Source organism: Calliphora vicina, chromosome 1 (assembly GCF_958450345.1).
Source record: "Calliphora vicina chromosome 1, idCalVici1.1, whole genome shotgun sequence".
NCBI classification, from domain to species: domain Eukaryota; kingdom Metazoa; phylum Arthropoda; class Insecta; order Diptera; family Calliphoridae; genus Calliphora; species Calliphora vicina.
The window spans coordinates 169607856-169633976 of record NC_088780.1 but is presented as its reverse complement, the minus strand read 5'-3'; the positions used below and the strand labels follow the sequence as shown (position 1 = coordinate 169633976).

General features: G+C 29.3%; 3 protein-coding genes and 3 non-coding genes across 8 annotated transcripts; 2 read left to right on the top strand and 4 right to left on the bottom strand.

The window, feature by feature from the left end:
- Positions 1-1046: 1046 nt before the first annotated feature.
- On the bottom strand, positions 1047-19797 carry Elp6 (Elongator complex protein 6). 2 transcript variants are annotated; one of them, XM_065498147.1, is made up of 3 exons: positions 19666-19797; positions 1241-2040; positions 1047-1171 (listed from the first exon to the last, which is right to left on the bottom strand). In XM_065498147.1, the coding sequence occupies exon 2, from the start codon at positions 2029-2031 to the stop codon at positions 1273-1275; it is 759 nt and encodes a 252-aa protein (XP_065354219.1). In that variant the 5' UTR covers positions 2032-2040; positions 19666-19797; the 3' UTR covers positions 1047-1171; positions 1241-1272. The 2 variants fall into 2 exon arrangements, with proteins under 2 accessions (XP_065354219.1, XP_065354220.1); XM_065498148.1 differs by lacking the exon at positions 19666-19797 and adding an exon at positions 11092-11113.
- TRNAI-AAU (transfer RNA isoleucine (anticodon AAU)) lies at positions 3877-3950 on the bottom strand. Its single transcript has one exon. It is a non-coding gene; the product is annotated as a tRNA-Ile (tRNA).
- On the bottom strand, positions 4960-5033 carry TRNAI-AAU (transfer RNA isoleucine (anticodon AAU)). The gene has a single exon. It is a non-coding gene; the product is annotated as a tRNA-Ile (tRNA).
- TRNAI-AAU (transfer RNA isoleucine (anticodon AAU)) lies at positions 5134-5207 on the bottom strand. Its single transcript has one exon. It is a non-coding gene; the product is annotated as a tRNA-Ile (tRNA).
- On the top strand, positions 12751-22247 carry LOC135948730 (mitochondrial dicarboxylate carrier-like). Of its 2 annotated transcripts, none has more exons than XM_065498144.1 (4): positions 12751-13012; positions 20998-21497; positions 21575-21707; positions 21807-22247. In XM_065498144.1, exons 2-4 carry the CDS (start codon positions 21082-21084, stop codon positions 22125-22127), a joined length of 870 nt encoding a protein of 289 aa, XP_065354216.1. In that variant the 5' UTR covers positions 12751-13012; positions 20998-21081; the 3' UTR covers positions 22128-22247. The 2 variants fall into 2 exon arrangements, with proteins under 2 accessions (XP_065354216.1, XP_065354217.1); XM_065498145.1 differs by lacking the exon at positions 12751-13012 and adding an exon at positions 20240-20599.
- Positions 22248-23940: 1693 nt separating this feature from the next.
- LOC135948731 (mitochondrial dicarboxylate carrier-like) lies at positions 23941-25555 on the top strand. The gene is made up of 4 exons (XM_065498146.1): positions 23941-24128; positions 24195-24432; positions 25025-25157; positions 25217-25555. Exons 1-4 carry the CDS (start codon positions 23963-23965, stop codon positions 25538-25540), a joined length of 861 nt encoding a protein of 286 aa, XP_065354218.1. The 5' UTR covers positions 23941-23962; the 3' UTR covers positions 25541-25555.
- Positions 25556-26121: the final 566 nt, after the last annotated feature.

Below are 26121 nucleotides of genomic sequence, written 5' to 3'. Positions count from 1 at the left end.
ATATGGAAATAAAACCGTAAAAAGACAATTATTCTAAAGATCTGGGTAAATGTAAAAAAACGCAATAAAAATGATGTTATAGCCTTAAAATAATGCATGTACGAGTTTAAAAAATAATAATAAACGATAAATTTTAGGCAAACATTGAATAAATAGAAAAATATGTTGTATGTAGTAGGTATTAATATAAACATCCAAGCAGGAAACAAACGCAATAGATACACCAGGAAGAAGGAAAACTGTATACACTTAACATAGTACATTCTAGAAAAGAGATTTGCAAAGTTTGCAGAATTAACAAGAGCAAAAATACATTTTAATACTTGATTATGCCATGTACGAGTACTTGTGTTTTAAACGCGAATTAAAACGAGAATATATATAAAAACTGAAGGCCATTATTTTGTAAAATACTGGGAGAGAAAAAAGCGATACTAAACAAAAGAGAACTTGAACGGTATTATTGCAAGGAACAATGACATGAAAGTGATTTGTGGCTGAGTATGGATGGTGTGGTTGGGGTATTTGGTACTGTTGTGCAATGCGTGGTTTGTATTAAACTTGAACATATTGTATTGACGGTTGGTTGGTTGGTTGTTGGGTTGGGAAAACAATACACGAAGCATCGTTTAAAGCCATAGAGCACAAGGGAGTTGGAATATAAAATGCAAAAATTCAAACAATATGCAAATTGTTATGTCTATTGTAAATAAAATATGCATCTATGTATATTGACTTTTATTTTATATGCATGTGCTTGCAAATACATACATACATAGAAAACATGGCTAATGTGAAAATTTATGGGAAACTAATACAAAATATATTCCGCGCCATACAATAAACGTAACTTAAATGAAATTGAAATAATAGGAAATGAAATACTTACTTACTTGGTGAAAGGATATATGAAATTAACAACATTTTGAATCAATGAAATGTGAACTATTAAGTTGAAATCTTGAATCTTGAATTTTGCAAAATAATGTAATGTGTAATAATTTGTTTGATAAAATACCTATGAATTAGAAAATATTATTAGACAATTTGTTTTTATGTTTATTTATTATGTATGTATATAAAACACCTTTTTATTTATTTGATTGAAGCTAGCAATTGTAATCAATTCAGGTTTTATTAATTTTAAATTGGTATAATCTAAGATTTTAACCTAAAATAGAGAAAATATAATTAAAATTTAAAGAAAATTGTGAAAATGTATTTGCAATATGAAACCCACCATTAATAGCATTGTGTTGCATAATTCCATGTTTAGGCTTTTAAACCAATTTCTCCAGGATTGAAAATTTTAACATTTCTGTCATTGACTTTGTACAAAATCTCCTTTGATGAATAATTGCACTCATAACTGTTGTCCGCCTCATCTTGCATCTTTTTGATCAACAATTTTCCATCCACTTCACGGAACACACCGCTTTTAAGTTTAACAACTCGTATATGCAAAGAACCCAGTTTGGCCACATTGTTATCATCCAAATTGTAAATATCGCAATTACTCATCTTTGTGATGATGGTCAGGTTTTCAAACTCTTGCGATAGAGCCACCAGACCATGGCAGAACTTTTGTATGTCCTCCTTGGTGGCACCCAAATTGTATAATATGGCCAAATTATCAATTATGACGGTGGAGTTGATGCGTGATGTAAAATTATTGCCTGATATATGTTGCTTGATATCAGCCATCAGTAAATCGGTGAAGCGACACTCGTTTGTCAACCATTTGCTGTTAAGAAAATCTTCGGCCATATCATAGAGCGAGTCTATAACTCCAAGAGTTTTACCCAAAAATATATTGCAGTTGTAGCCCAAACGCATGCCAGCATTGAAATAGTGCAGATAGTTGTGTTGCAAACACACGAGTAGTGTGCCAGCATTAGAAATACGCAAACGTTGGCCCAAAATGGAACTAATTAAAAAGCTGCCATCAATGTTGGACTCCTCACTGATGTGTATAAATGATGGTAGTTTTTGCTCATTCAAACCACAAGCAAACAAAACAGAAGCAGCCATTATTAAAGTCTAGAATTGAAGAAAAATACATATTTAAATGAAATGTTTTTTTATAATAAATTCTTTAAAAGTAGTACACATGTGTATATATTCTACCGAACTGTACAACTTCTGTCTTTTATAAACAATCATTGATAAGTAAACCAACGACTGTTAGTTTACTTAGCAATGAAAATGAACAGTTATTAATAAAAGCAGCATTGAAAGAAATTCTAAAATATTACGGAATACTCTTGCAAATGAAAAATATCTGTGTCTATACATAAATTATCGCACGATTCAATGAACTTTTGAATACACATTTCGCTGTAATACCAACACAATGCATTTACGATTTAATTAAAAAATAAAAACTTAATTGTAACAGCCAAACAACAAAACAACCAACTAATTCAGTTGTCAAAAGATGGAAACAGCTCCTCAGTGCAACAGCACTGGAGGCATAAACAATCATGAAGTTTCGGTGCGTTTGTAATGATGTTGGTGACATTGTCAGTAGCACTCAGCATCCCATAACAAATTATACAGTATTTGTCTGTGTCTTCTCTGGGTGCAATTTGTAAATAGCTTCAGTTTACATGACAGAACACTCACCCCAAACCACAATATTGTAGTTGTTTGAGTGTCATTCTTGTGTCAAAACCAACAGTTAACAATGTTAAGAGTTGCAAATGTTTCATTTTAATTACTGTATTAGTTCCACAACTAGTTCTAGAACGCATATATATAGCCGCTACTTGTTCTAGAAGATTGTCACCTTCGGAACCACAAGATCTACGGAATAGTTACGAAACCCGTACGGTTCTAGAACCATTTCCTTAATTAAACGATTCTAGATAAAATTTCCTTGGAATACATGTGGGGGACGGGTATACTTCCCATGGACCATCAAGGAGTAATTTCAGTTTGAAAATGAAAGAGGTCCCCCTTCTCACCAGCCGGAGGGTTAATATTTTTGCTTGAAATTTTCACTTTTGGAGCTAGTTCTACGGAAGTGATAAGTAATTAAGAACGGTTCCAGAACTAGTCCTTTCTTTAAAATTGATATACATATTTGGAACTAGTTCCGGGAAGTAGATAAGGAAATTTGTGATTTTTCCATTACATTACAAGAAAAATTCTTTCAAAATACTGGCTAATGATTCTTGGATCCATGATGTAATCCTGTTGAGAAATATTGGAACCACATTCCATATTCTCAAATTAAACTTTTTTGACAATTAAATTCAAATTTTTCCAAAACAATATTTAAAGATTTTCTAATGGCTCCATGAAGGTGTTTCGGAACTCGTTTGTCATCTATTGAACTAGTCTAAAACCAATGTATTACTAATTCCAATTAACTAATTCTTATTGTTCTTCAGAACGGAATTGTTGCGATATTACTAGTTATATTGATGCTATCAAATAATCTGAAGTAGTTCTGGTTATAGTCGTTAAAGAACTAAAGATTTTAGAACAAGTTCTCAAAATGTTCCAGGGTGTTTTTATTTTTACGTCACTTGAGTAGAAATAAATAAAATTAGCAAAAATCCACAAAAGCTAGAAAAATTTTATTCAAAATCTAGCATTTCCGTAGTTAAATTCATAGAGAATAGACATAGAGCGGAAACTCTCCTGTCAAAGACCTAACTCAGTTGTCAGAAACCTAAGTGGTGAGAATGTATTAGTAGAAAAAACTATGTGAAAACAAAAACAACACTCGTATGTGTGGTTATTTTTAGTAAATTTTTTGTTTGAGTTTTTTCTAGTTTCCGCTCTATGGTTAAATTTACAAAATTTTTAAAGATTTGTAAACAAAATTGTGTGACGAAATTTTAAAAAAAAAAAAATAAAAAACAAAGTTGGCCCATGGGGGGATCGAACCCGCGGCCTTCGCGTTATTAGCACGACGCTCTAACCAACTGAGCTAATGGGCCATGTCATGCCATGCGCCTAAATGCACATTTCACATAAATTGTTTATACGTATTTATTTAAACAGAGTGACCAAAAGAATTACAATTTTGTTTTAAAAACAAGATAATTCAAATATTAAATAAAAAGTAGCAAACATTATTGACAGGCTGGTTCAAACGTTTAATTAACCCTTAAGTAGTACAATATGAAATTCTGTAGGAATATGACTAAAACAATAGAGAATAGACATAGAGCGGAAACTCTCATGTCAAAGACCTAACTCAGTTGTCAGAAACCTAAGTGGTGAGAATGTATTAGTATAAAAAATTATGTGAAAACAAAAACAACACTCGTATGTGTAATTATTTTGAGTAATTTTTTTGTTTGAGTTTTTTTCCGGTTTCCGCTCTATGTTTCTCTATGACTCAAACAACGCGTGTTTATTTCGTATTATGACACCTTGTCGCAAATGACCTATACATATATTCATACATATGTTACACATATCTCTCATATGTTTAATTTCCCCGGGAATTCCATGTAATAATTTTTTAGAAAATTTCAAAAACATTTTGTCGATAAATTGCTGAACTTTCTTTACATAGTTGCAGTACATATTACATATATCTGAACAGATAAAAATTACACCATGTATTTTCGTACCAATCGAATAATTCGATTATATCTATAGTTAATCAGTTGTATCAGCCCAGCAATTTTTTTTTTTACTTTTTTAGTAGTTGATTAATTTAAACTTTAAGTTCTTAATTTTTATTTATTTTATTAACATTAAATATTGGAAGGATATTAATTAATAATGACAATAATATTATTTATTTCCAAATTTAACTTAATCGGACCTCTTAAATCTTTTAATAAAAGTATAGACATCATAAAATTTTAACCGATTATTGAACAATTTTACTAGTTTTTAACTTAATTTAGTATTAAAAATATCACGGGAATGAACAAATTTGATTATTATATCGTGGGAATGAAAAAAGTCCGGGAAATAAAAAAAATCAATGTATGGCCCATGGGGGGATCGAACCCGCGGCCTTCGCGTTATTAGCACGACGCTCTAACCAACTGAGCTAATGGGCCGATGTCAACCATTTGACAAACCTACCATTTGACTACATAGTGAATTTCAAAAATAAAAATGTATTTTTAAAACAAACAAAAATCATAAAAAAAATTAATGTGGCCCATGAGGGGATCGAACCCGCGACCTTCGCGTTATTAGCACGACGCTCTAACCAACTGAGCTAATGGGCCAGATGCCAGCCACAACATAAAATAACTACATCAACATCAAATATTATAGTAATATAGCCTAATCTGAAACAAAAATTTAAGCTTTTATAATTAAACAACTTTGTATTATTTAAACACCTTATACAGATTTGCAAATAAATAAAACAAATAAAATTTTAAAATCTTACTAAAGATTTCAAGAATTTCAACAACATGATTTTAACACATTCTATTTTAATTCCAAATATTTGCAATTGACTGATTGTTGCAGTAGACAAAAACTAAATAGTTAGCAACAATCTTTCTAATGAATTTAATAAATAATAAACCGAAAAGTGCCACTTAATAGGAAATTAAAAAAATGTACACAATTGTCATAATATATATCCACTAGATATTTATCCATCTATTTTAAATTAAACTATTAACTGCTTTTTTATAGAAAGTATGTAATATATACATGTACATGCTAACAATGCAATTTGTGTTTCAATCCTAAACCTCAACATCATCACTGACAAAGACCAATTTTAATTAAAATTTTCAAAACACTTCACTTCATGCGTGTAGTGGTGCGTACGTATTTCAAATATGTACAATTAATTAAATAAATATCTAGTATTTATACCGTATTTTGTTGTCATCGAAACCATTTACAATAAAGTAAAGAAGAAAAAAAACTACAAACTATTGCCACAAACTAAATACAAATTCACAAATTCCATTTCACCTGCAACTGCAATCAAATAAAATCCTTTTAATTATGTACTATTATAATAATAATTCACCATAATATAGATGGAGAAGAAGGAGAGCAGCTAGGTATTGTTTATAATTTCAATGGTTATTGAAATTGATGCGAGATTTTAACATTTAATAAATTAACAATTGAAACTGTTGTTATAAAAACCACAATGATGTAACTATGTTAAAGTGGTGGTAACATTGCAATAATATATAATTTTTTGTAATCTATAAATATTTAAATCATTTTAAATTCATCATTAAAATACATATGTATTTAAAAGATGAGATGGCAAATAAATAATATCGTCCCCTTAATAAAACAATAGTGTATAATTTGTTTGCTATTTCGAAATGATCTTTTGAACCACTTTGTGGAAGTAGAATTTCACCAAATTTTGACCACATATAGAATCAGTTATGTAGATTCTTATTATGCAATAACGATATCATCCTATCAATGAGATAAATAATGATTAATTATACAACTTTATTACACAATATACAACAATGGATAGATTTCCATTTGCCCTTTTTATACCCTTCATCATTAGTGGCTTGATACATCAATATATCCGCCATAGTCCAACGTAGATTGCCAATTAAACGAAATATAAGCAAAAACCATGATTCCCTCAATTTTTTTTCTACCACATTTGTATACCCTACACCACCATAGTGGGGAGGGTATTATGCGTTTGTGCAGATGTTTGTAACGCCCAAAAATATTAGTCTAACACCCACCTTAAAGTATACCTATCGACTTAGAATCACTTTCTGAGTCGGCTGTAAACCTTGTGCGCAGAGTACAGGTCGCAATTTTGAAGATATTTCGATGAAATTTGATACATATTATTTTTCGGCTCAAGGACCAAGCCTATTGAAACTGGCTGAAATCGGTCAATTATTTCACCTAGCCCCCATACAAATGTCCTCCCGAAATTGGACTTTATCGGTCATAAATGTTTAATTTATATATGTATCTCCACAAATTCCGTTCCAAATAAGTTTTATATACACAAAATTCATGTCACCAAATTTTGTTACGATCGGTCCATAATTAGTCATAGCTCCCATATAGACCTGCTTCCGAAAATCAATTTAACGTGCATAAATCGCTTAAAAATGTTGGCAAACACACAAAATTCAACATAGTTAACTTTAATATAAACATAAATCACACGACCTAATTTCATGGTGATTGGTCCATAATTGGTCATAGCATCCATATAAGGCCCACTGCCGAAAATCATTCAAAAATATAAATTATTGAAATTTTAAAAGAAAAATTTTTTTTGCTCTTTTACTTAGTGTAGGGTATTATATGGTATGGTTGACCGACCATACTTTCTTACTTGTTTTTCACTCCAATTTGTTTTCTTAAAGTATATCTGTGGACTTTTCACAAAACAAAATAAGGAATTTTAAATTTTTTCAAGAGAGCGTAAAAACTGTTGAATTTATTGATAATTTTTTATATTAATTGTCTTTAAATAAGACAAGACAATTCTTTGAGAACTTAAGTTGTTTTGTCTGAAGTCCACAGATATGCATATAATTTGGTGAAGGGTATATAAGATCCGGCACAGACGAATATTGCACTTTTACTTTTTATATAAGTTTGTAATGTTTACATTTATGATTTGCGACCCCACAAAGTCTATATATTCTGGATCTATAATGATAGCCATGTCCGTATTTATGTTGATATCAACTTTCCGTAGCTTACTTATGATTTACATACATTAATATATCCGCTATAGCCCCGGTTCAGTTGCTATTTAAAGTCGACCACGACAACCTCGATTTTTACTAATTCTTTTGGTCTATATCTGGATTATTAAGTCATTAATATTGTTACGAATTTGCATTAGCGATTTGAATTTTAACGGTCTGTAACGATAGTTATTATCATTGTTTGTAAGTATGGCAACACTAAAAGGAGTTTTTTTATTTAAAATTCATTTATTCAAGTACGTTATTATTACAAAAATTGTATTGCCTCAGCGTCCATAGGTTAATATCTAGAATTCGAATATTTTTGTTCATTAAGTTCTTTCATACTCGAAGGAAGATGGCGCTGTGTTTATATAGAGGCTGTAGTTGCAGTCGTTAGTCTGTTTATCATAGGCGTTGTATTTCTGTGTAAATTTCAATAAATAAAGAGTTGTTACAATTTTAAACTACTAAACTGCTTTTATTTGCCCTTAAAAGTATCCTGTTTATTTAAAGGAAATAAACCAAAAATTTTTAAAGGGTAAAAACGTAACAATACAGATAATATACATAGATATGTAATGATAGATATTTCAAAGACTTTTGCAATGACGTTTATAATTCAATAGTAAGTCGGATCTACAATGGGTCCAAATGTTTTAACCCGAGTTTTTTTTCAAAAAATTTATTTTGCCTTAAAATTTGTTTCACTAATAAATTAAAAATAATGTTTTTTTAAAAATTAAAAAGCAATTTGAAAACAAACAATTGTTTACCTAAAAATATTGCTCTTAAAATCATTTGAAATATTTTAAGTGATTTTACTACGAAACCATTGCCCAATTCACAATTGGTGTCGTAGCGTTGTATCGTTGTATGTCGTAATTTTTTATACTAATATTTTGTTTTTGTTTCGAAAAATTAGTTTGAAAAATATTTATGACATAATGCTACAACACTACGACATCAATTGTGAATTGGGAACATGTTTTTTTGAAGATAAAACACTTGTCGCATATGAGCGATATAAAGATATATAATGTATTATATATAGACAATACATTCTGAGTTCAGAGATACCTGAAAATCAAAATCCACTGCATTAAATTCAATAATTTGATCCGGCCAAAAAAAAATATTAAAAATTTGAAATGCATTAGCGAGTGTGCGCTAAATCAGGTCTTAGGATAAACAGTGCAAAAACAAAGATAATGAGCATTAATACCGACAATATCTAGATGGAAAACAAGCATCGTTTAGAATGCTGAATAAAGTTTAGCGGTCTACATTAGTTTTAGAGTTTGGCATAATCGTTCATTTTACTGTTTGATCATTTTTGTCCACAACAAATAAATGAACATATTTGATCGTTTTGTTGAGTTATTCATTTTTATGCTGAGGTATTTGGCTGAACTAAGTGCTTGAACGATTTTTCTATGAATATTTTTGCACACAGTGAACATAATAAACAGGTGACTACTGCTTTCAAAAACTAATTTTGCCTATTAAACATATTAGCAGGATTTTTAATTATGGTGAAAACAAAAACGTAATTTAATTAATTTCAAACAACTATGCAAATGCTATTTAAAAGCATTTTCAAATAGTAATTTTCAAAAATCTACATTAAAGTCATACGAATTAACAGAATAAAGTGAATAAAAAGAACAATAAAGAACGAGAAGACTGAATAAGTGCACATTCATTTCACATTGTTCATTTGACTGAATTGTTCAATTGAACTTGTTAGTTCATTAACAACCCAACTCTAATTCATTTCTAAGCTCACCACGCTTGTATAAAATCCGTTGTTCTGTATGGAAATAAATGCACTCCAAGTGTTCTAAACCGGTGTCTGGGCCAGAATACGCGGCCCAACACTTTATCCAACGTCACATTATGAGCAACAACAGATCAACTGCCAATATAAACTGAAATTCGACGACGTAAATGGAATTACATATATTGAATGGATTGAGGAACAACCCCCCAGATAATATCACTCGAACAATATCACTGAAACCCGAAGTTTAGCAGAGGAAAAGTAAGACCTGTAATACATGGATGAGACTAGTTGAAGCTGAGGGATTAGTAGCAGTAAGCCCTGCTGGTATGAAATTAATGCTTTAGCATTAGATAAACCAAATTTTAACTTTTTGATTGTGGCCCTATTAAATAATAATAATATGGGCATTTCCTACGATTAGTCAGTCAACCAGGATCGAAAAATAAAATATTTCGATATAATTTGGCTCATACATTTTTCATAGAAATGTTGGTATACACATAAAATTCAACAAAAATAACTTTCATATAGACATAAACCACGACTTTATTTCATAATTGGTCATAACTCCCATATAAGGCCCACTTCGAAAATCACCCACTAATATAAATTCTTGAATTTTTAAAAGAAAAATGTTACTTAGTGTAGGGTATTTTATGGTCAAGCTTGAACGATCATACTTTCTTACTTGTTTGTTAAGAAAATTTTAAGATATTTATGGGAAAATGCATGGTGATAATAATAATAAAAAGAAAACATATGGAAAAATCGTACGTTCGCGACCGGTACTTAAGCCAATTAAACAAAAACCAATGGAGATATTTTATTGTGTAAATACCGGATAGAGACCTACATTAACACACTTTTAAAATTAATTAATCGCTTTTAAATATTCCGTTCCATTTCGCAGATTTTTACATTTTACTACTGTCAGCCAAAGTTGTCTTCTATCTTGCGTACGTTCGTTACATGTTTATGAAAACTTAAACTCGATGAAATCCATCTTTTGCAATAAACATAGGGCTACCAAAATGCTATTGAATCGCATATTATTTGGACATCAAAAGCGTACGTTCGTGATCCCAGGAAATGCCCATATGCTAGGAAACTTTAGTGAGAGTGCCGTGAGAGATACAAATTACAATTTTTACAAAAACAGAAACAACACTGTTAAAATTTATTTTTTGTTCAAATGTTTATGTTATTTTATTTTCTTTCTTCATAAATATCTCAAAAGTATGACGTCCTGGATTTTTTTCAATATTTTTTTTCTAGTTTTTAAACTAGTGTTATTAAAAACAAAATAATGTTATAGAAACTTATTTACCGGATTTTGAACTCAGTTTATAGAAATCGCAAATGTCGCATAAATGCTAAGCAGAATAAAAGAGAAATAAATACACTAATATGTAAAATACAATGAGATTCGACATTAAATAACCAAAGCGTAAACAATTAAATACATAGAATAATAAAATCCTATAAATTTTCAAGTTGAAATTATTTCCATTTTAATTTGATCAACAATTTAAACAAAACGTGTATCACAATTGTTAATGACTCATATTAATGTGAGATTATTCTATAGAGAATGTACAACAAAAGTATCTCTTCTCAAATAAAAGTAAATTTAACAATTAATAAATAAATAAAACTTACATGCTCTACACGAATTTTATAAACAAATAAAAAAAACTTGTACTCGTATTTAGATATTAAATATGAATTTTCAACTCAACTTATTTAAACGCACTTTTGATCAAAAAATGGAAAACGCCAGGGCTTTGTATAAACAAGCTTTTAACTAAAACTAACGATCAATCTGGCGAGCATATACATATATTTTTTAAAGAAATCTCCTAAATTAACGAGGAGAGAAATTGATAAGAAACTATTCGATATGGTTTAATATTCTCCATTGTTCTCTGGAGAAGATCACAGCAAAAAGTGTCTACACCCCAGCGGTATGGTAAAGTAACAAATGAATGACATGTTGTCAATGATTAGGCAAAAAAAAAATAGAAAAAATAGGTAAAGCAAACGAGCGTAAGAATCTGCTCGCTCTACACCCAATTGTATTTAATTAAAAGCACTCTCATTTGCATACAATGGAAAAATAATTCCATTTTAGAAATCAAATTAACTGTATCCCTTAACCATAGACTTAATTCTCTAGTACTTCAAATCTATTGAATTCATTCCTTTAAAAATTCACTACTTATGTTTTACGTCTTTAATTTGAAAAAAAAAACGTTTTTTGGAATGGGTTTCATCTGCATCAGAAGTGGTAATTTTGATACGGAAGATAAAGATCGCATAGACCAGTCAAAAAAGTTAGAAGACCAAGAATTGGAGGCATTACTCCATGAGGATTGTTGTCAAACTCAAAAAAGATCTTGCTAAATCATTGCGAGCTACTCTAGCAGCAATTTCAATTTCAGGATTCATCCAAAAAACAGGAAAATTGGGTACCATACGAATTGAAGACGAACTATTTTGCATGTCCGAAATTATGTTTCAACGCTATAAAAGAAAATCATTTTCGGACCGAATCATTACTTGCGATTCATTACGATAACCCGACCAACCAGTCGAATCGACACCAAAGCCAAATATCAATGACGCTAAGGTAATGCTTTGTATTTGGTGAGACCAAAATGGTCCTATCGATGAAGAAATCTGGCCAGACCATCATTTGTTTGAAGCGAGCATTTATCGAAAAACGTCCAGAATATGATTTATAGTCCAGACATTGCCCTGTCCGACTACTATTTGAATTCAATAATTCTATTTAAATAAAAGCCTTTGAATGAAGCTACAAAATTATGTGTTGGTAATGGATTTATGGAATGAATGTCTGAAATTTTTTAATTCCGAATTAAGATTTTAGTGTATTAAGCTCAAATTGAATTAATTAATTAATTAATTGGAAGGTGTGGCCCCAAGTAAATGGATTCGAGTTTCGTGGAAGAATTTTCGACAACAGACTTTTTACAACAATGAGCTGATAATTAAGCCTTATTACGATTGTCGTTGGTGTAAAATATATGAGAATTTAAGAAGTTTTCAATACTCATAATAAGGCTGATTACAATGTCAAGCAAGTTTAACTTGTTTTGAACACTTCAATTTTAAGAAATGTTGGTATGTGTATATAACTAAATGGAATAGGCTGCCTTTCATTAAATTGCGATGAGTGTACACGCCGCCGACTATTTGTTTGTTTGTCGTTCGTCTGCCGCTGGCGTTAAACGGTTAGAGCGTTTGAGCACTCATAAGTTTCAAAATACGAGTTGTTAGAGCTAACATTAGTTTGTGGTGGCAGGTCGTATGATTCAATACGTTTCAGTTTTTTGTACTCGTTTGTAGGGAAATTTAGTAACAAACTGGCAAATAAAGTGTATTAAATTGAAATACAATAAACAGTGTATGTTTTGTAAATTATTCAATGTAAAATTTAAACAAAATAAATAATAATTTATTAATAAACAAAACTATTACAATTTGTAGTACAAACAAATCGACGTAAATTTAAAACAAACCAGACCAGCTGATATTAAAGTGCACGAACATTTCCAAGGTAAAGTTCAACACATAAAAAAAATACTTATTTAATCTTTTCTAATGGCAACGGAATACAACAAACGTAATTAACGCAAAATATTAATAAATGAAATAGCAAAAAAATAAATATAAAATTTTGGAATATTTTTTCTATATGAGTGCGATTTTATTCTGACAAAATTATCACGCTTTTGGTGTCAACTAAGATTAGTAAATGTTGTTGTCATTCGGAAAACAAAATTTTAACGTTGATCTACAATAACAAACGTTAACAGCTGAAATGAAGTAGTAAATGCTGGAAGGTTGATTGTGAAACGTTTTCTTTTTTCCAAAAAAAAAAAACTGTCCAAATGTTTTGTTTTTGTTTACAAAGCATCTGTATCTTGTAGTTTGTTTGTCTGGAAATTATTCAAAAGATTTTCATTAAATATATGATCGTATACCTACATTTACAAATATTTTCTTTTATTTTGATTTGTGTACAGTTCAAACAAAATAGCACAATCTCCAAAAATGTTTTACAATATAAATTTAAAGAAAAGAAAATATTTGTATGTGGTTGTTCTTTATGGCTAAAAACTATTTCTTGGTCTCTATGCGAACTTGTGGATTTCAAACACTGTCATTTCTTAATCGATTTCAAAATCAAAAAAAAAAAAAAGATATGAGAAAAAACAATATTGATTTTAAACAATTTATACATTAAATACTTATATAGTAGGTTTATATCAGTATTATATGATGTTTTTCAAAATTTTATTTGATTTATTCTAATTAAAATATAACCTTCAGTTAATTTAAATGGATTTAGTAGTATTTCTACTACTTTTTTTAAAATAGTAGTATTTCTACTACTTTTTTAAAATAGTAGTATATCTGCTACTTTTTTAAAAAAATATGAGTTCTACTAGTTTTTTGAAAAAAGTAGTATTTCTACTACTTTTTTTAAAAAATAGTAGTATTTATACTACATACTTATTAAAAAAGTAGAATTTCTACTACTTTTCTAAAAAGTAGTATTTCTACTCCATTTTTAAAAAAGTTGTATTTCTACTATTTTTTTAAAAAAGTAGTATTTCTACTCCTTTTTTTAAAAAGTAGTATTTCTACTCCTTTTTTAAAAAAGTAGTATTTCTACTCCTTTTTTAAAAAAGTAGTATTTATAATCCTTTTTTAAAAAAAATTACTATTTCTACTCCTTTTTTAAAAAAAGTAGTATTTCTACTCCTTTTTTTAAAAAAAGTAGTATTTCTACTCCTTTTTTTAAAAAAAGTAGTATTTCTACTCCTTTTTTTAAAAAAGTAGTATTTCTACTCCTTTTTTAAAAAAGTAGTATTTCTACTCCTTTTTTAAAAAAGTAGTATTTCTACTCCTTTTTTAAAAAAAAGTAGTATTTCTACTCCTTTTATTAAAAAATAGTAGTATTTATAATACATACTTATTAAAAAAGTAGAATTTCTACTACTTTTCTAAAAAGCAGTATTTCTACTCCTTTTTTAAAAAAGTAGTATTTCTACTCCTCTTTTAAAAAAGTACTATTTCTACTCCTTTTTTAAAAAAATTACTATTTCTACTCCTTTTTTAAAAAAAGTAGTATATCTACTCCTATTTTTAAAAAAAGTAGTATTTCTACTCCTTTTTTAAAAAAGTACTATTTCTACTCCTTTTTTAAAAAAGTAGTATTTCTACTCCTTTTTTAAAAAAGTAGTATTTCTACTCCTTTTTTAAAAAAGTAGTATTTCTACTCCTTTTTTAAAAAAGTAGTATTTCTACTCCTTTTTTATAAAAGTAGTATTTCTACTCCATTTTTAAAAAAAATAGTATTTCTACTCCATTTTTTAAAAAAGTAGTATTTATACTCCTTTTTTTAAAAAAGTAGTATTTCTACTCCTTTTTGAAAAAAGTAGTATTTACACTACTTTTCCTAAAAACTCAGACTTGCGGCAAGAATACTTGCCCTGTGTAAAAGCAGACTTATATTTCTACTACTTTTTTTAGAATAGTAGTAATTCTACTACTTTTTAAAAAAATTTAGTATTTCTACTACTTTTTTAAAAAAGTTTTATTTCTACTACTTTTTTCACATAGTAGTATGTATTTTGATTACTTTTGTAACAGTTTGACTGTGGCAGATAGTTCTTTCCTTTTGAAAAACATTCGTTTTGTACAGCTGTAGCTGAGTTGGGAATCTTTGGCGAGTATAACTCGGGTCGTTCTGGAGCGATGAATCTGTTTTAAACAGAAAATTTATATAAACTATTCCCGGGAAAAATTTCATCTCCTATAAAACATGATTTGAAATCAAACTCCTTCAAAATGCCAAACGTTTGATAATGATTTGAAAATAAAGCTTTTATCTCAACAATTAGGACAATTAAAATATTTTTCTTTATTTTAAAATTGTCTTGAGGTTTGTGCGCATTTAAAAATTTAAAATTTCATCGTATTTTGATCAAATTTTAACAACAAACCGTGATAATAATACGTCATACGACCGGAAATAAAAAGATATCTTAAACATTTTTGTCCCTCTTTATACAGCCGGCTGTTGCATTTTGAAGCCTGTTAAAAAGCTACCTTATTAATATTATTAACTCATTTCATTTCAAATGTGTAGATAAAAACCCTATAAACTCAAGTTCTTGTCAAAAGTTGCACTGGCAACAGATTGTGATAATCTAAGAAATATGTAGCGCAAAGTTATCTTTATAATTGTGATAAACACCTATAAATGAACTTTATCAATAAGTTTTTTTTTGTAAATTAAATTGAAACATAGTTTAATCTCAAAACTGATAAAATGTCATTATATAAAATTAAATTTTTAACAAAACTGCTAAGTTTTTAAGTTTTTTCGAATGATTTTTGGATTCACATGAACTTTGACAACTGAGTTAGGTCTTTGACAGAAGAGTTTCTGTTCTATGTATATTTCTCTATGAACGAGTCTATAATTATCCAAACATTGTAATTTGTTTATTTATTTGTATACAATCTGTACAAATATTGATTGAGTTTTTCCTATAAGTATTATTTTATTTCTCGCAAACATGTGAAGAACATACAAATGTAGGTATTTTCATACAAATATTTTTAATTTGACTTTGATAAAAAACGAAATAAAACTCTACACACGCGATGTTAACTCGGACCTGATAAGAGTTTCAACAAGTCTTTCAATTAACATAGAAACTATTTAAGGTGTTTGAGGCGTTAAACAAACAAACAAAAAATACTTATAATTTTGTCAATGAAAAAAATCAAAAATAAACAGGTAAAACATACAATTGTATTACCTATGTTATGAATTTTTGATTACTCTTATGATTTTTATTTTTAGTTTTGCAAAATAGCCAATACAATGGAAAAAAACATCTGATGATTATGTATTTTAAAAAAAAAAAAATACATATTTATTTTTTATGGTGTTTTTAAACATATTTATTTAAATATAAAACCCACGTGCTAACTTTTCGCATATAAAATAAGGAAAAACTGGAACATTGTTTTTCATCAAAATTTCACACTCTCATACCCTTCATATCTCCTTTCATTCTCTCTTACCTCCCTCATTAGCAAGTGGACTGAACTAAAAATGGTTTAAATAAATTTTGAAATTTATTTGTTTATCAAAGTAAATCTCCCAGTCGCTCTCTCTCTCTGTCAGCCTCTACTCTCACTGTATTAAATTCAAAATTCTGTATGAAACAATAGAAAACGTTTGTGGTCAATGTCAAACTATAGGAACAAATATTGCTAAAATATTTTATGAATAACAACACTAAAGATAGGTTAAATAATGCCAACAACATTTTTTTTTATATACACACGCTTTTCAAAATGCGGGACAAACAAGCCCCTTATTTCGTCAACAACAAAAGAAAAACAACCAAACAGAAGTATTATGTCTAAATACAAAAAAAAACAATAAAACAAGATTTAAGTAATATGTATATAGATAGCATGTGTTGATAGATAAATTATTCTTACAGGTAGTAAGAATGTACATAAGCATGATGTACTTATGATTCTATTTAATACTTCTATCGTGTATTGAAATTGATAAAAAGATATTTTTCACTTTGTCAGTGGTCATTTGTAAGGTTATTAACCCAAATATTTTTTGTATACATTGTTTCTGAATTCAGCTTGTTACATTTGTTTAAACAAAAAATTGCATAGCCTAGTAATAAAACAAATTTTGTAATATGAAAATATATGCCTACATAAATTAGAAGCAATCCATTCAATAAATTTAAACACTTAAAGCTTTCCAAAATGCTCACCTTTAATGGAAAATACAATTGTAATATTACGAAATGCATTATTGACCCCAACAAAATCTCCCCCAATACATTTAATTTTAAATCCAATGACTCAATAAATAAAAATGAAAAATATACCTATTAAAATACTATTTTCTATAGTTGTATACATACCCCTTGTTCTGAAACATGACACAAGTTATTTTTTATTTGTATAAATAACGATTAAATATAAATAAAATATGGGTAATATATTATTAATACATAATGTGAATGGCTTTTTCAAAAACAAAAAGTTAAATGACACAAAAAATCATAAATAAGATTTTTCAAAAATGTTCTACTCAAAAAATCTAACACAAACTCTTACCAGAGCATAATGTAAAATAACAAATACCTTTTTTTTAAATAAAACTAAACAAAAAATACATACGTTTGTACATACATATATTACTATATAAGTTATATAATGTTTGGAAATACTATTAAAACAAAATTTCTTTTCGACGAATAAGCCAGCCAGCCAGTTTGTTCTATTTGCATAATTAATTTTTATTTTAATTCATTGTATATTTAATTGGAAATAACCTGTTCCAGAAGATGCATTTCAATCCGTCTTTGATATTTAAATAAGGTGACTTTCTAATCATTTTCTTTTGCTAAGCTTTTTTAAGGAACTTTTTTAAGCTTTCAACAAATCACGTAGGCCATCAAAAGATGGCCCCGGGAGTTTTTCCCCTTTTTTAATTTTTCCTATTCAAATTCAATGGGAAAAAACTCCCGGGGAACAAACTCCCGCGGATTTTTTTTATTTATTAATTCTTCATTTACATAACCGAGCCCTAGGGCCTTATATGGTTAATAAAAGCATAATTGGGCTGAATATGTATGAGACAAACAATATAATCATATTTCAAAATGACCTTTAAAGAGTGTAAATAAATGGAAGTATAATTAAAAATCTACTAACATTTTAAAACGTAAGAATAGTTATAGATTTACAGATACTTGACTTAGTAATCCAGAATATGTAGATCGAAAATAGATCAAAAATCGAGGTTTTTTTCCTTATATCTCAGCCATTAAATAGCAACCGAAACGGATACATATACACTAATATGCTAATTGGGCCTGGAGAAACGCGACGCAAACCGAAACGACACAAAATGAAGGACGATTTTCCATACATTTGTATTAATTTTCATTTAAATGGTTCCTAGATTCATACGAAAATTTAATTTTCAATACAAACATTTTCATATTAATGACGCAAATCGAAGTACTAACGACGCAACTTCGAAGCCATGCAACGCAAACTGGAACAAAATCGACGCAACTTCGAAATCACAGAGATTTTTGAAAGACGCAACTTCGAAATGATGCAACTAATTGCGTAATGTAGAAGGGTTCTAAGTTATTTAGGGGGATGCGGATAGTTTTTTTCAACATACAGATGGTTATATTTGTAGGGTAGCAAATGGAAAATGTAGAAATTACAAACGACAAACTTGTATATACCCTTGCCACTCATGGTGAAGGGTATTCAAATATTCGGGGGTTCCCATGTAACACTTCTGGTTTGTTGGAGTCCATAGAGTATAGAAATATCTATAGTTTTTCTCGATCACTTCGTTTTAGCGAATGAACGGTCTTCTTTCAAAGTATCATAAATACTTATGTTCCTTTGAAACTATTTTTCAAAATAGTTTCTAATTTTGAAAGATTTGAATTTTATGTTGTAAACTGAAAAATACTTGTAAAAATATGGCTGAATTGCTATAGTTTCAGTTTTGTTTGGTTTGGATATGTTTATAATTAAGATATTTATGAGAACTTAACCATTTTCAGATAGAGCGGTTGTATGGGGTCTAGGAGAAATAATGGACCGATTCTAACTGCATTCAATAGTTTGTGCCAAATTTTGTCGAATTATCTTTAAAATTGCTACCTGTGATTACAAGGTTTACATGGACGGACAGACGGACGAACGGACATCGGTTAATCGACTCAGAAAGTGATCCTGAGCAGATTGGTATACCTTAAGGTGGCTGTTAGGACAATATATTTGCAAGTTACAAACTAGGGTATAAATAGCGTATCCATTTCAGAGGCTCATAATTCAGAAAATATGAACCGGCGACAAACTATTTTTTTTTCTAAAATCACTTTCCTACCTCGTATTTCAAGGGTTTTGTTTGTTCACATAATTGTTTCTTAATAGATAATAATTTGTTGTCTTATTTAAAAAATAAGAGGGTATAAATAAAAAATTCATGTAGTAACCCATATGACACAGTATATATTTTTTAAGATTTTCAACATTAACAAGTTCATTAAAATCCCAACGAATTCTTTGCACATTTTGTTCATTCAATAAAAGGGAATAGTAATTAGCACAACTTACATATTAATCTCTTATTTTTTACTGTTTTTGAATCAAAAATAATACAAAAAATTAACACTTTTAACAAAAACACACAATTTGCAAATAAGAACGCGTAGTTACTGCACGATAACAAACAGCTGATTCGGTTAGCGGTTGTTTTGACATTTATCAACAGCAGTGTTGGAAAGTAGCTAGTGTCAAAATACAACTCTTTTGTTTAGCCAATCTCAGAACCTAAACAAAGAAGAACAACTTAAAGAAACTGAAAAAAAAACATTAATTCAATTTAGATTTTTTAAAAGAAATAATTAAAAACTTGTGTTATTTCATTTACTCATTAAATATCTCTTTATAAACAACATGTAATTCATTAATTATATGAATTAAATATATTATTTAAGCTCACAATTCTGTGTTAGCCAATTTTGGAACCTTTACGTCGTTTATTATTTACCAATGTGTTTGCTTCCTTTCTAAACAAAGTGACATTTCTCTTTCTTATTTACATTTTTTTTATTTTCCTTCCTCCTTTTCTTCTAAACAAATACAACATTTGACATTTCCAAGGAGACCACACAATTTTCTTTTTGTGTGTATTTATCATAAATTTTTTGCAATTAGAATACGACGGATATATAAAATATTGAATTTGTAGCGACAAACTTTTTATTTCCGGTGGTTAAAACCACCTTTAAACAAAATTCCTTTAGTTGATAGAAATAAAAAAATGCAATAATTTTTTTTTACAAGAAATGAACGAAAAAGTTCCTGTAATGAAAATATAATTATAAGGCACAACATTCCATAACTGACGAAACAGAAACATTCCAAAATGTTGCACAAATTTTAAATGTAAATTATACACAAATAGCAAATAGTTTTCCAATAAAAAGCAGTCTAAAACGTCCGTCCATCATTTCAAATACTTTTTAAATAGAAAAGAAAAAAGTGTGTAAGTACCTATTTTACTTGTAATAAGTAGTTGATAGATTCAATGCCAATAGAAATTATGTATGGCCATAGGCTCTGTCAAGGCCAAGGGTCTTCCTTAATTACATGCGCCACACTCATCAAAAAGGCACTCATAGTGTGTTGATGATGATGATGACGTGTATTAAACAAAAAAAAAAAGATAAATAAATTTGTATGTATTTAATGTATTGTACATAATATGTATGTGACGTCATTTAAAAGATAAATACATATTTACGTTGTATGTACTTACATACATACGTATTGTATATAATGTACATAAATACATTATAATTTATTGATACATATAAATGTATGATTATGTTTGGTTGTTATATTTTCTTATTAAACTTATTTTATTTTTACATTTCATTGCAGTTCAGCTCGTACATTGTAGTACCAATCAAGAAAAACACTTTGATACATTTTCCTCAGTAAAGTGTTTAATAATATTCCCATATAATGTCTGCCGCACCCGTTGAGAAGTCTAAGCGTCTGGGACGTTGGTATTTCGGAGGTTTGGCTAGCGCTGGCGCTGCCTGTTGTACCCATCCCCTTGACTTGATCAAAGTCACCCTACAAACCCAACAGGGAAAATTGTCCGTTGTACAATTGACAGCCAAGGTAGTGCGGGAGCAGGGTGTGCTTGCTCTGTACAATGGTTTGTCTGCATCTGTGTTGCGTCAAATGACCTATTCCATGACTCGTTTTGGTATTTATGAAGCTGGAAAGCCCTACATTAACACCGATACTTTCCTCGGCAAAATCACTTTGGCCGGTTTGGCGGGTACATTTGGTGGTATTGTGGGTACTCCCGCTGACATGGTTAATGTACGTATGCAAAACGACGTTAAATTGCCCCCAGAACAGAGAAGAAAGTAAGTTTTATTTATACGAGTGCAAACCTATTCACAATTTTATTTTTAATAAATTTTATTACTTTTATTTTCTAAAGTTACAAGAATGCTATGGATGGTCTTATCAAAGTATACCGCCAGGAAGGTTTCAAACGTTTGTTCTCAGGAGCTACTACTGCCACTGGTAGAGGTGTTTTAATGACAATTGGTCAAGTTGCTTTCTATGATCAGGTAAGAAAGAGTTTAATTTTATAATGATTCTTAGTTAAATCAATAAAAACTTTTCATTGCATTTTTAATTTTTTCAATTTTTAATCTCAATAATTTCAGATTAAAACAATGTTATTGGAAACTCCTCACTTTGACGATAACTTGATAACCCATTTTACAGCTTCTTTGGCTGCCGGTGCTATTGCCACAACTTTAACACAACCCTTGGATGTCTTAAAGACACGTATGATGAATGCCAAACCCGGCGAGTTCAATGGCCTCTGGGATATAGTTAAATTCACAGCTCGCTTGGGTCCATTAGGTTTCTTCAAGGGTTACATACCAGCCTTTGTACGTTTGGGCCCACATACCATCATAACATTCGTGTTCCTGGAACAACTACGTTTGAATTTTGGAGCTCTGCCACCAAGCAAACAGTAAATCGTTAGAATTAGCAACAGACGATTTGGCTTTGCGATTAAGACTCAAACTAAAACAAACATATTTTCTAAATTCAGCAGGACAACAAACAAATTTTTATAGTTTTTCTTTTTAATATAACGAACAAATTTTTGCATAAAAATGCTACTCCACTACTAATAGTTGTAATATTTTTAGAGCAAATTTACAAGAGAAACAAATAACTCAAGCACACAAATTTTGAAAAACATTTTTTTTTAAATTGCTGTTATTTACTGTGTATTTGCATTTTCTATATAAAGTAGTTTCGTAAATGTTTTTTCATATACAAATAAGTATGTAGTTGTTTTTCTTTTAAGGTTAAAATTAAACAGAAACTTTAACTATTATGATTGTAATAACTGTAACTATATTTAACATTCCTGCTAATCAGAGTACTAATATGTGTATGTGTTTTAGATTTATAAGAAGATTTATTAAAAAAGTTTCAATGACAACTTTTAATATGTACATACTTTAGAATTACAATTTAAACTGTTTTGAATTGCGCGCACATCGTTTTATTTTTACTATAATTTTCTATTTTATTTTTTGTTAAAGCTTAAGAAAAATAACTTTATATGTATTGCTATTTGTTGTCTATTTAGAAAAGTTTTATGTTCATGTTTTTTATATAAATGTTTACAACTATGGAAATCTTAATTTTCTGTTAAAATATAGACTGCTTTTTTGAAACATAAAAAAGCTCAAAATATTAAAATTCAAACTGTTTTATTTTCAAATGGGTGTATAATGTAGACCGATTTACACAAAAATGTTCTTTTCTAAAACTGATGGGACGGTTTCACAAATAATAGCTTTAACGATATCGAGAAATATTTGCCGTAGATATTTTTAACAGTTGAGATTTTGTATAACAAACAAATTAATCATTCAAAGATTGATTGAATTCTGTGGTTACAAAGAAAAAAATAATTCCAGTTAATTTAGCATTTTTAGAATCTCTATACTTAACTTATATGTATGTACTGTGTTAAATTTTATAAAAAATCTATACAGTACTTTAAAATATATCTATCATATAAAATGAAATTACTAGGGGATTGTATTGGAATTTAAAATATAAATTGGTGTCTTAAAAACTATAAAAATAAACAACTTATAGACTTTTTCCTTGTTGAAACAGAATTCTATTCAAATATGCACATTAGCGTGTCCCAAAAAAAAAAATTTGTTGGGGCTCAAGCATAATTTGAAAGCTTATAGGGTAAAGTATTTTTGAGATATTTTTCAGATTTTGTTTTCTCTAAATTTTTCTCTAAATTATTAAGAATTAATTGATCTTTCAAACTGCATTTTTTGTTTCTTTTAAACTGTGTCCTCAGAAGTAATGAAAATCGTGGATCTTGACAAAGTTATGAATAAAACTCAAAAAAGGCCGACAAAAAAGGCTGGCAAAAACTCGATTTGAGCGACCTCTAAACCACTTTCAAAAAATCTGAAAAAAATCTCAAAAATACTCTACCCTATAAGCTTTCAAATTATGCATCAGCACACATGAAAATAAAAAACTTTTTTTGGGACACACTAATGCTCATGAATATAATTTTGTGCAGACATTTCTAATTCCAAATTAAGACTAATAAAACTTCCACACAAAATTAGTGTCAGATCTTCATTAATCATAATTTAGAATTAAAAATGGTGGTACTTCATTCCAATACATTTTTTTAAACTTTAATAAGATTAAGAGTTTAAAATTGCTTTAAAATATTTCTTTCTGTGTTATTATAGTTTTGAAAACTTCAATTTCAATAATAATTTAAAAAACAAAAATCATTAAAATTGAATTCGATATGGAAAATGAAAAAAGAATAAATCGTTGGTATTTCGGTGGTATATCAAGTGCTACAGCGGTGAGCGTTACACATCCGTTGGACTTGATAAAAGTCCATTTGCAAACTCAACAACTGCCCAGAAAGACATTAGTTGAAACAATAGGTCATATTTATGCTGCAGGAGGTACTTATTAATTATTTTATTATTATACATACATATTATTATTAATTTAAATGTTCATACTAAAAGGTTTAAAGGGATTTTATCGCGGCATGTCAGCATCTCTTTTGCGACAACTAACCTACACTACTACACGTTTTGGTATCTATGAATCGGGTAAACAATATATTGATTTCCGTAATATAGGTCAAACATTAGCTTTAGCCACTACGGCTGGTTTTTGCGGGGGTGTAGTTGGTGTACCGACCGATATGGTGAATGTTAGAATGCAAAATGATTCAAAACTACCAAAAGAAAAACAAAGAGGGTATTCAAAATTATGTTACATATATTGATTTTATAAGAAATGCGCGAATATTTGTAAAAATAAGCATAAAGCTTCAAATATTATTTTGGTCGTTTCTCCGTATTTTGATTCAAAGATAAAGTTTCTGAATAGTTTTATTTTCGGATTAAGGAAATTTGTGTTAACAAAATTGTGGCAAGTGGTAGGAACTGCTAGTTTATTCATTACATTGAAAATACATTGAAATATTCGAATTCGATTATATCCGAAAATTGATTTTCTGGTTCTATAAATGATTTTTTCGTGATCGATTATGCACACCGATTTATATGCTGAAATCGACAACTAATAATCGAAATCTATATAATTTAAAGTAAAAAGTCGATCATTAGCTTTTCATACCGTTTACTAATTCATTCATTGCTTAATACATAGAATCGAATTACCAATAAATTACTTGCTCATTGTATAGAGATGATCAAGAAAATATTTGATTAATTGAACTCCAGATTCTCGTTATTTAAAAGATTTGCTGGAAAAGTGGCTGTGCTTATTTTAACAAATATTTGCTCAACAATGTTTTATCTTAAAACTGTATTTTTTATGCCTGAAGTTACAAACATGTATTTGATGGTTTGTATCGTGTAACGAAGGAGGAGGGTGTTCAAGCACTTTTCAGAGGTGGTTCAGCTGCCGTCTTACGGGGTGTAATGATGACGATTGGACAAAATGCGGTCTATGACTATGTATGATGTTATTTGTTCGACAATAACTTTTATTCCATATTGATCAATGTTATTTTCAGTTAAAATGTTTTCTATTGAAAACCAAGTATTTTAAAGACAATTCTCTTACCCATTTTCTTACCTCTCTTATATCGGGAGGAGTTGGAACTCTGTGTACACAGCCGCTGGATGTGATGAAGACTCGTCTTATGAATGCAAAACCCGGTCAATATTCTGGTCTGTTGGCTGTAGCCAAGGATATATCAAGCGTTGGACCTATTGGATTTTTCAAGGGTTTTATTCCGGCGTTTGCGCGCATTGGTCCACATACAATATTAACGTTTCTTTTGATGGAACAATTGCGTTTACATTTTGGTTATTTTCCACCGACTGCTTCAGCATAGGTTACAATTTTAATGAAAAATAAAATATTTTAAATTTATTTGTTGAAAATTTGTGTTTTTATGAACACGAAACTGCGCATTTTCGCAAGAGTAATAAACGGTGACGCTAATTTCCTTTAGATGTTTCAATGTACGACCATAATATATAGTAGAAAATACAATTTGTCCATTCATAAGGTATGCTGGGCTTAACCGACTCTTAGGCGTTCGGCGCAGGTCTCTGCTGGTTGGTTACGGTAACACAATAAAGATAGCATACAGAGACTTTTATTGCTTGAAAGGCAATAACAAAATTTTTAAACCATTGTAAAATATTAGGACATTATGACATGATAGGAGACCTTGTGAATTGATCAATTGTTTTATACATACACATTTTTTGCACATTTCATGAACTAATTAATCTTCGAAGAAATTTAGAATTAAAATGCCTCAAGAGAGTTGATGGTTGAGGCATCATCAATTCCAAACCTGTTTCAATGTACTAAATCGTGAAATGTGTCACTTATTCATTTTTGAAATCATTCAATTGTTTTGTTGTTTTTAATTTACATGAACAGACAGCCTGTCAGAAGAACCAA

Coding starts and splice junctions, on each gene's coding strand:
- LOC135948730 (XM_065498144.1), top strand. CDS start 21,082: ATGTCTGCCGCACCCGTTGAGAAGTCTAAGCGTCTGGGACGTTGGTAT. Junction 21,498..21,574: donor CCCCCAGAACAGAGAAGAAA/GTAAGTTTTATT, acceptor TATTTTCTAAAG/TTACAAGAATGCTATGGATG. Junction 21,708..21,806: donor AAGTTGCTTTCTATGATCAG/GTAAGAAAGAGT, acceptor CAATAATTTCAG/ATTAAAACAATGTTATTGGA.
- LOC135948731 (XM_065498146.1), top strand. CDS start 23,963: ATGGAAAATGAAAAAAGAATAAATCGTTGGTATTTCGGTGGTATATCA. Junction 24,129..24,194: donor TCATATTTATGCTGCAGGAG/GTACTTATTAAT, acceptor TCATACTAAAAG/GTTTAAAGGGATTTTATCGC. Junction 24,433..25,024: donor CCAAAAGAAAAACAAAGAGG/GTATTCAAAATT, acceptor TTATGCCTGAAG/TTACAAACATGTATTTGATG.
- Elp6 (XM_065498147.1), bottom strand. CDS start 2,031: ATGGCTGCTTCTGTTTTGTTTGCTTGTGGTTTGAATGAGCAAAAACTA.